Source organism: Acanthaster planci, linkage group LG17 (assembly GCF_054643075.1).
Source record: "Acanthaster planci isolate LZ-2023a linkage group LG17, COTS_SCS, whole genome shotgun sequence".
In the NCBI taxonomy this organism is placed as follows: Eukaryota; Metazoa; Echinodermata; class Asteroidea; order Valvatida; family Acanthasteridae; genus Acanthaster; species Acanthaster planci.
This window is the reverse complement of record NC_141793.1, coordinates 8,996,986-9,007,004: the sequence shown is the minus strand read 5'-3', so window position 1 is coordinate 9,007,004 and position 10,019 is coordinate 8,996,986. Positions and strand designations below refer to the sequence as shown.

General features: G+C 39.1%; 1 protein-coding gene across 1 annotated transcript; it reads right to left on the bottom strand.

Moving 5' to 3' along the window:
• Positions 1-271: 271 nt before the first annotated feature.
• Positions 272-9,658, bottom strand: LOC147796331 (trypsin inhibitor ClTI-1-like). The gene is made up of 4 exons (XM_087148112.1): positions 9,548-9,658; positions 3,977-4,073; positions 3,335-3,384; positions 272-2,469 (listed from the first exon to the last, which is right to left on the bottom strand). Exons 2-4 carry the CDS (start codon positions 4,008-4,010, stop codon positions 2,293-2,295), a joined length of 261 nt encoding a protein of 86 aa, XP_087004238.1. The 5' UTR covers positions 4,011-4,073; positions 9,548-9,658; the 3' UTR covers positions 272-2,292.
• Between the last annotated feature and the right edge of the window lie 361 nt (positions 9,659-10,019).

The following is a 10,019-nucleotide window of genomic DNA, read 5'->3' as shown; positions in this document are numbered from 1 at the left end:
GATTCTGGTGTGCTCTGCATGCCTATGGCGGCAGCGTGCAAATAGCGAATAGACTGTTGTATTTCCCGTTGGTCCTGAGGGCGCAGTGCATACTGTGTTGATGGATAATCCTACATGTACGCATCTTGTGGGAGTATAGTTGCAAACAGGTGCAACGTGCATATAATATGATCTGAATAATCATCATGTGAACATGAGATCCCTAATCCGACGGAAATTTGGCATGCGTCAAGTCTAAAATAACAACCGGACCTCAATTATTAAAGAAATCTAAAACGTCCAATGGATCACTTACTTACAGTCACCGATTTATTCTGTTTTTCGACAGGCAATGATAAACCCTAATTTTACCAGATTACACACAGGCAAGTAAATAAATTATTTAAGTGTTAACAGAAGTAGGGCCTACACTCAAGTTTGATGAACGGCGTTCGTTGCTGCTTTCATAATAAGGAAACTGATTTCTAATTTTTAGTAATGTCCGAAGGTCAATTTACCAATTCCGAATGTATCACTATCTCCGCCATTTGTGATTACGCTTGAAGACACTTGTCGGGTATTAGGTCAACTAAAAGCCAAAAAAGCACCCCGACCAGATGGCATAAGTCCACGCCTTTTGCGGTCTTGTAAAATCGAGTTGTGCAATATTCTATGTAAACTATTCAACTGGTCATTGGTAACTAGTCATGTGCCTAATGTTTTTAAAAAATCTATTATCATCCCTGTGCCTAAACGATCGCCAACTACTTGTCTTAATGACTTCCGTCCAGTAGCTCTGACCTCTGTTGATATGAAATGTATGGAATCTTTAGTTAAGGGCTTCATTCACTCACAGCTGTCACCCAAACTGGATCCTTTTCAATTTGCCTATAAGGCAAACAGATCAGTTGATGATGCAATAGCTTGGTCTGTATTTAAAGTGTCACAATTCCTCAACAAGAATACTCCTAATTACTGTAGACTTCTATTTGTGGATTTACAGTTCGGCTGTTAATACTATCTCACCATTTAAACCGTATGATTAGCTTCGACATTTGAATCTTAACCCTCTGATTTGTCAGTGGATTTTAGATTTTTTATTGGATCTTTCCAAATCACTTGTCTTGAACACAGGAACACCACAAGGCTGCATTCTCTCACCTAGCTATGCTGTACTCACTGTTCACCCATGATTGCGCTACTCACTCTGATAAGGGTTTCATGGTGAAATACGCAGATGATAGACACTTGGTGGTTGCATTTTAGATGACGAATCGTTTTATCGTGATAAATCAACCATTTAGTTCAACAGTGTTACGACAATGAGTTACAGATGAATGTTGAAAAGACCGAGGAGATCATTATTGACTCCAGAAGAAATCCCAGTAACATTCAACCACTGTGTATCCATAGATCTGAGGTAGAAAGGGTTGACTCCCTTGGATTTTTAGGCGTATATATGAGTAAAAACGATCTGAAATGGACAACTCCTGTTGATTTCTTGGTAAGGAAAGCCCAACAACGTCAGTTTTGTCTCAGACGACTGAGGAGTGTCCGGGTCAGCCAAGGTCTGCTGGTGAAGTTCTATCGGGCAGTGTTTGAGAGTGTCCTAACATTCTCAATCGCTGTCTGGTAAGGGAACACCACGGTGGAAGACCGGAAACGCCTCAATCAGGTTGTTTAAACTGCTAGCAGTATAATTAGCTGTAAACTATCTGCAATGGAAGAACTTTATGAGGCAAGGGTCTTAAAGAAGTGCATGTTAATTGTCTCAGATGGATTCCATCCTGCGAATGACTTATTTCAGCGGATGAGATCAGGGAAACGTTACAGATCGATTCGCACAGATTCGACTCAAACCTTGAACAGTTTCTATCCATGTGCAGTTCGCTTATTGAACGTATATGTACAGGTGCAATCAAAGTCCTAAAAAGTGATTCCCCAAATTTTATTGTTGTCTTAATCCCATTTTATTTAATCAATCGTTATTTACCTGACATGCTCTCTGAAATTATTTGTTGTAATTCTTGTGTGAATTTTTGAAGTGTCATTTATTATTGTTCTGTATTATATATATATTTTGATTATCAAGTTTTTAATGCTCGCAAAACTACAACGAATTTCAATGTATTTCAGTAACTATGTTGGATACAAATTATTTTAAATAAATGAATTGAATGAATTGAACTGAATTGTTGTGGTTTCAAAGGATTTTTTAATTTAAAATTAATTTCTCAATTCTAGAGTGATTTCAAGCTTCGGCAGTGCCCAGTAGTGCCGAATCCATGATGACTTCCACTCTTGAGGGAGCTGTTAATCGGTGGGGCAAGGACCCTCTTTGTACTTAGATGCAATCGGTAGCTCACCATTGCTCATGGCTGTACACATAACGCAGAGATTCGGGTAGGTGGTTCCAGTGCTGGCACACACAGGCCGCCAAAGAAGGGGACACCACTGATATGGGTAGTACCCCCTACAAATTTTTGGGAGCTGGCAAAGAAAGTGCAGCGTTTTTATTACAGTTGGAAGCCTCATTCTTCATTTCTCGAAAAAGGGCAAGTGAAGAGGATGGCGAATGGCTTTCACTTTCAATAGTTGGATACTGTCCTCAATCACCATGTGTGAGTCTTTCTGTTCTCATTTCAATTCTCCACTCTGTTTTCAAGAATAAAACTTTCCTCATTCAATTATGTCTGCCGCTTCATCATTTTTTACACGCATCCTCTAAGGCTACTGAACCCTACTACAAGTTACCGTGGTGTTCCTCACTCGTTTGTGAATGCTGATCTTATGCTCTTTGTGTTATGTTCTGGGAATCCACTGTTTACTTATATCGCTGATTTTCACTGTTTATCTGCATTCCCTCCAAACCCTCAAAAAACTGGGTTATGTTGGCCTTCCTCACGGCTGGGGGATTCTGCCCCCCCCCCGAACTCGGCTGCGCTACTCTCACCTTTTTTTAAAAAAAAAACTTGGCACGTAAAGACACTCCGTGTTAGTTCGAATGCGAAGTTTGCACTCAGTCAAACGTAAGTGTTGTTATTATCATTTTGAAGCTCAAGGCTTCACGCACGCCACCCCAGGTGCATTTAGCACCACGGCAGAAAAGTATATTTTGGCTCAAGTGTCTCCGGAAAAAACAACATGTTCGATTTTCACAAAATTTGTGTCAAAATAACCGCAGAGCCCCTAAAAGCTTCTCAAGGCTCAGCTCCAGAAAAAAACGCAATGCATGTTCTTTCAGGGTTAATAAGTTAATGGAGCAATTTTTTAATAGCTCCACGATCAGGTTCATAGGGTAGGGCGAGGGAGAGTGATTGTGCCCGTATGTCTTGCATCTGTTCGGCATACTCACCACATATCTAGGCTGACTGGCTACGTCACAGACACCATACAGCAATACTGCTGAAAATTATCAAATGATATAAAAGTCACAGTTTATTTCCCTTACACAAAGGACGTCCAATTAGTATTATTTCCCCGACAATTTATGTCCACTCAGCAAAAAAAATTCCCCAAAGTCCAAACCAAGTGACAGGATACAGGCAAGGTTCAGCAGAGATTACCCTGTTCTTAAAAGCAAATTAATTTTCCTCGGGCTGACGAAGATGCGTGGGTACTCTAACATGTTTTTCAAAATTCAGACAGATAAAACGGCTGGGTTATCTGTACAATCAAGAAACACATTTATGATACAAAAAATGTCAAACAACTCAATGTCTATGCGGCTTGCAGAAATGTCATTTTAGGTTTTCTGTAATCTACAGGCTATGGAAATTGTGTTTAATTAAACGTTTTAACTAATAGTTTTCGCAATGAAACTTAATCAATGTTATCCTTTTTCAGGTCCCAATGTATGCTAAAACACAGTGGTACAGTAGGATCCAGTCGAAGCATATAGCTTGTAGACGGAGTACTATACGACATTTCAACTCATTCAGATAGGCAAGAAAAACGGAGAACATTGGTGTTTCATGCATCATCGATGTCTCCTTACCTGTAATGCAGGCAGCGATAATGAAGTGACGCATACTGGTGAATTTTCTTTTCAGAAGGCTGGTCAAAGTGGTCAGCGACAAGAAGTGTGTGGTGAGCTGTAGTCAGGAAAGGCAAACACAGCCAAAATTTAATGTGTGGAGATGACAAGTGTCATCAATCTGCGTCTCGAATGGAGAGTTAGAGGAGATATTGGTTTTGAACTAAGCACGGTATTATCAGTGGTCTAATACAGGTTTTGTGTGTAGGGGTTATAAAACCCTCCAGTTTTTTTCGAATGTGCCATCTAGGCTGTGCTCTCTTATCCGCCTCGAGCAGAAGCACCCCCTCATCGGTTGAAAAGAGCCGCATTGGTCGGGAGTGTTCATTATTTTTTGGTAGCGATGCCACCGTGACGTGTGCATTTCCAAGTCGTTCGCGAATCGGCGAAGTTAAGTTCCGGACATAGGAGCCTCCATTGCTAAGAAAATAGCGCACTCTCTTGGTCCAGCCCGAGGCCCGTACGGTTCGCAGTACATATAACATACACAATCAACTGTAGCAAGAGTCTTTTTTCATCTCCCACAATTTTTCAGAGCAATGGAGAAACAGTCCTAATGCGATTCCAGACATGTTATTAGTTTTAGTAGTTATAAAATTGTAACAAAAGTGAACCATTTTTCGTCTTCTCTGTTTAGCTCCCTGCTTTAGCTCTGGGCGTGTCCCCTCTGATACATTCGCGTATGTGCCGGTATTGGACTATTTACCCCCATTTCTTCGTTGAGCGGGAGAGTCTGGACTCAACTCTAGAGACTAGACTGCTTACTTTAATCGCTAGGCAGGACTGGGAGAAAAAAGGGAGTTGGACTAACCAGGCACCGGCAATACTTGTAGTAAGGATAATATTTGTAAAAGTTGTAGACCTGAATAAATACTATATTTTGTTTTATTCGTGACAGAGGTTTTAAAAATCGTTTACAGTTATGAAGACAAATATTGAATTAAATATTGGAAGAAATTGTTCTTTTTCATTTCATTTCATAACTATAAAATCCTCTTTTAACCTAATCCAAATTTTCTCCAACATTTATAAATACAGATAAGAGAGTATATCGTTAAATTGTCAATTATCTGAGACTGTAAACATGCAAATATTAGAATAACTATTGAAACCCAGGATGATCTTGTAAGCTCTTTTCTGAAGCTGCATCCGGATGTTGGACAAATTAGCTGAGATGGCCAAACATGTCACAGCATTCCAACAAAGGGAGTACATAGCCCTAATACACGGTGGCTAGACTACTTTCATTGAGCTAGACTTTCTCAATATGCGAAGCATGTAGGGTTTTTGTTCTGTCTTCCTGGTTGGAAATTATGGTATCACCAAATATAGACCTTTGGTGTTGTTTTTTCAGCCAAATTCCCCATAGTAGTGTATTCATTCAAAAGCGTTAAATTCAAAGAACCAGACTCTATTCAACGATTTCATTCCGACCCCCCAAATCACCTGATACCATCCCATTAGTGGTTTCAAATGTATACAGTAGTCTCCTGTGGGTACGGTCAATTTCCTTATACTGAAAATCAGGCAGCAATTAACCTCACAAGAAAGTTGGTGTACTGTATCGAAAAATGAATCCTTTTAATAATATTTAAGTGTCACTTTGTGATTTGGTGCCTTTAGGTTAATCGATAATCGTGAAAACTTATTGAACCATACCGTGACGCTGCAGCAGGTGTGGGATCCAGTGGACATTTTGGTTGGATATATTAAATGAATTTCGATTATTGTACGCAGATTTGATTCAAGTCATACTTCTGTCTGATCCATAATTTTTGATTTAATGTCCACACGTAAAGAGTATTCGGATCATATTACGGTCGAAATGTGTACTGCACCCGTCTGTAAGTATCGCCTGCAACACTTTTATAAAAAATAGCCCCTACTGTAATTACGGCAGCCCCCCAAAACTTGTACACGCTTTGTACGATATTCCATGCAGGTGTTTATCAAAGGATCGATGGGTACGGTTGCTGACCATCGCAGTATTTTGTTATAACATGGAGGAACGGCCAGGATGTATTAACTTAGATGATGGACTTTTTGGCACGTGATCACAGATGCATTTCTGTGATTAAGGTGTACGGTGCAAGGGCAGTCCTTGAACACGCTCACAGAGGGTTAGTAAAAAAAAAAAGAAAGCTCGTTTTATAGATAAGATTTCCCCATTTAACTCAAATTATTCTTTCGCTCACTGCAAAGACTTTAGTGTAAAATTTACAGACGTTGGCATCTTTACGGAATAAACAGTCATCTGTAGATATCAATCAAGAGAAATTAAAAGAGGAATTAAAATTTACTTGTAAATTTCACAGTGCTTGTCACACAAGTAAACAGAAACATAATAACACTACGCTGTCCCTGATAGCAAGTTGAGCCGACCAATCAGCGATGAGATGCATGAGGTGTGACGCCAGGCAGTGATCTAACCGCCCGGATGGAGTTTCAGAGCTGCTATAGTTTCAATTTGCGAATTTAAGAAATAACCTTTAGGTAGACGTCTGCGTATTTAAAATGTTGGAAAATAACTTTTCACATTAGATTTTGCAAATGCCAACTTTTCAAACAACACACAAAGCCATATGTCGCTGTAAACTATCACTAGTCTCTTTATCCATCAGCCATGCCATCACTCTATATGTAAAATTAGTAAATTTGGGGGAATCAACTTTACGAATGAGTTCCAGTTAATTTAAGGGGGTCATTTTGAGTAATAGGGTGGGAAATCAATATTATACAGGATTTCTCAACATTGTTCTTACTCGGAATATCCATTCTCAGCAGAGTGCAAAATTCAGAGATGTTTCAACATAAAGTACTCCGTTTGGAGTTCTTGGGAAAAACTAAAACACAGTGAATGAAGACATGGGATGAGGAGTCACTTTATGGGATTCCATTTCATAAGCCTAAGTAGGTTGGCAACGTGGAATAATAAGACATATCCCCGATGATTTTTCCCTTGAAGGGCAACGGCTCTGCCATAACATTGTGACGAATTGTTTCGTTCGTTTTTTTTCACTATATGGTGTCTTCATTGTAGCCAGCCAGTCCGGACCCGAGTTGAGTACGAGGCAAAATAAGGAAGAAAAGGTTGTTTATTTATGTTCTTTGTTTAGCTGTTCTTTGTTTATCACTTTCACAATGATTACGTTAATAAACATGGTCGACAGATCGAAGTATTTCCACATCCCATCTGTCTCATTATAGGCAGCATCCGATCACTTACCGCCGTTATGTTTTTCCAGTGAAAGAAATAATTATTCAACAATGTAGTAAATTAAGAAGAAAGCCCACAACAGTTCTCTCGCTAAAAGAATCTAAGGCCCACAACTGCAAACAAACTGGTCAGATGCCAGAAAGGAAAACTAATTGACAATGCATGCATTGGAAATTATTAAACTAAACAATAAGTAATTCTCCTTGATGGTCAGTCTATTTTTAATGAAAATATAGTCTTGTCTCAGTGCCGTTCATATTGTTACCATTCACGAAATGCATGGATTACACTGAATAAAATGAAGAAAAATAGTATCATTTTTAACAGCACTCTGAAATTATGCGAGCTTAAAACCAATCTAAGCCACTGCTGGGTCGATGGAGCGTAAGAACCATCCCTCTGGATACTCTTTTGGTCGGGAAAAATAAAAACTAGGCAATGTTTGTTCTAAATGGTTCTTTGGATCTGCCAATAGCTTGTCTCTGCTTTAAACAAAATTTTATTTCAAAACTACCATCTGTCACCTTATTTTACTGGCATTGGTTTTCAAAAACAAACAATTCTGCCTGTCATTCTACCACTGAATTTTCTTCTGGATATGCCAGAGGATATCTATCGTAAAAAAATTATGATATGTAAGGTCGTCTCTGGTATTGGTTTCGGCGTCCAATAGATTGTGACTTTCAGATATTGCCCTACAAGTGCACAATATCGGTCCACCGCCGTCGCTTATCAGCAATCAATGTAGTAGGCTTAATTTAACTAAGACTGGATTTGTATTATTTTTGTCAATGCATGGCGCGTCGGCGCTGAGTTGCATTGCCAAGCACAGCCGAACAGCAGTAACGGTATAGAGGGCGCTTACCTCAAGCCCTGAATTACCACGAATAATGACGCATGCTCGCCAAATCAAAACCTCTTGCAAAGCAGACTCGTGCATTAAAAAGAACGGTAGAAAGTTAATGATATATGGCAAAATAGCCGCATATTTATTTTATGTATTCTGGAGACCTGGAAGAATGCTGCAGACAATACGGATAAGCACTTTATTGCTAACGCGGCAAACTCACAAAACTGAAAGTGGTGTTTAAATTAAATAGCACGAAATTGCCCACGTTTTAAGGAAAACAAACAAATCAAATGAATGTAAAGGTTTTAGGGTTTGTATTTCTTATTAAAATTACCGATCAATTATCTTGAGACTGGCCGAAAGGTTTTCCAAATACATATGGATGTGGCTTTTAATTTTGCCGATCAGTTGACAGTACTTTTGTAATAATAAATGCATTTTCAAAATAATGTCACGTACGAGCAATTTTGTCATCCGATCTTCAGCAGACAAACAAGTTTCAACATGGACAAAAGTATTATTTTAAAGGAAGTACTTCTTTGGAAAACATGACACTCAAAAAAATGTTCTTGCTGAGCACAAAAAACCGTGAACAAAATAAAAGAAATTAATGAATGCTTCGAAACATTCTGTGTAAAAGAGAAGGGGCGTAGACGTACAAGACACGAACGAGGATAACACTGGCGGTGTGTGGGGGTGGGTCGTGTGCTTGTATGTTCTTGACACTGGTTATTGTTCCAGCTTATGCCTCATTTTATGGGCCAGGCATACATAAACATAAGCTCTCAATTATGCTTTTTGGATGGTTATTTACGAGACGGAAGAATTATGGAGCATATATTAGCATGGACATTATGCTCACTCGGGCATGCGCTAAATAATTATGCTGGTAGCCACGTCGTGATCATGCATGCAAGTCAAACTATCCGCCCTGCAGGTACGGATTGAAATTGAAAACAAACAAAAGTTACATTGTATCATTTGTACCAGTGAAGCAATATGATCCATCTAAATGCAGCTGGTTGATGTGACAGTTTCACATTGACAGTTCAGGTCAAAGTTTCCATTATTCGTCACAGGAGAAGAGCACGTTCCCCTCCGGAAATTTCACTTCTGATTGAAGTGTGTTTGAATTTACCGCTGTTTTACGAGACACAATGTTCCGAAACATTTGTAGATCAGATAAATAACTCTGTCACAAACTACAGATCACCATAGTTGTGATTACTCTAAGAAACGAGGGACAACTGCCTTCCTTACCGGTCACGTGGTACGCGCGCAATAAATGTATGCGGCTGACGAAACTTGTAAAGCAGGAGGAATTTTGCGCACGCAAAAAGTTCGTATTTCGAAGGCACTTTCTTCTGCACAAAGAAATTCGTAGAAATTCGAAACTTTTACAGTGTTTTACAGTATCAAGTACGTTACTAAGTTACTTGGAAACTTACAAAGGAAAGCAACTTACGTTACTGGAGAAGTCTGACTCTGGTTCTGTGACGATTGACGACAGATCTACTTGGTATCACTGAGAAATGGTGGACAGGGCAAATTCGCTCCGCCCACGCGGTCAGTGGAATAGTTTAAAATTTGCATGCGTAATTGAAGTGTATTGGCGCAAGTAATTTCATTAGACTGGTTAGTCATCCAAGCCCGAGAAAATCTTTTTAGAAGAACTTAAAAATTGTACACGTGTTCCAAATGGCTGAAAGCATGTTTTGTAACCATACACATTGCTTTTCATCAAAGGACGCTGTAAATATTCCAATATGTAACACTTTTTATGTGACTAAAAAATAAAAGTTCTACTAAATATTACTCAATTTTACTAACAGGTTAGTCCAAGACACAAATTAGTCAAATACGCTTGACTTAAACCAACGTGCTGGTTTTGACCATTTTTTTCCTTTCTTTCTATTGTTTTGGGTTTTTTCTGTTTT

What these genes read in the sequence shown, in the direction of transcription:
- LOC147796331 (XM_087148112.1), bottom strand. Translation starts at nt 4,010, where the DNA reads ATGCGTCACTTCATTATCGCTGCCTGCATTACAG. An exon ending in TATCGCTGCCTGCATTACAG is followed by an intron (nt 3,385 to 3,976) that starts GTAAGGAGACAT and finishes GATAATTTTCAG; the next exon opens with CAGTATTGCTGTATGGTGTC. An exon ending in CCAGTCAGCCTAGATATGTG is followed by an intron (nt 2,470 to 3,334) that starts GTGAGTATGCCG and finishes TTTCTTTGCCAG; the next exon opens with CTCCCAAAAATTTGTAGGGG.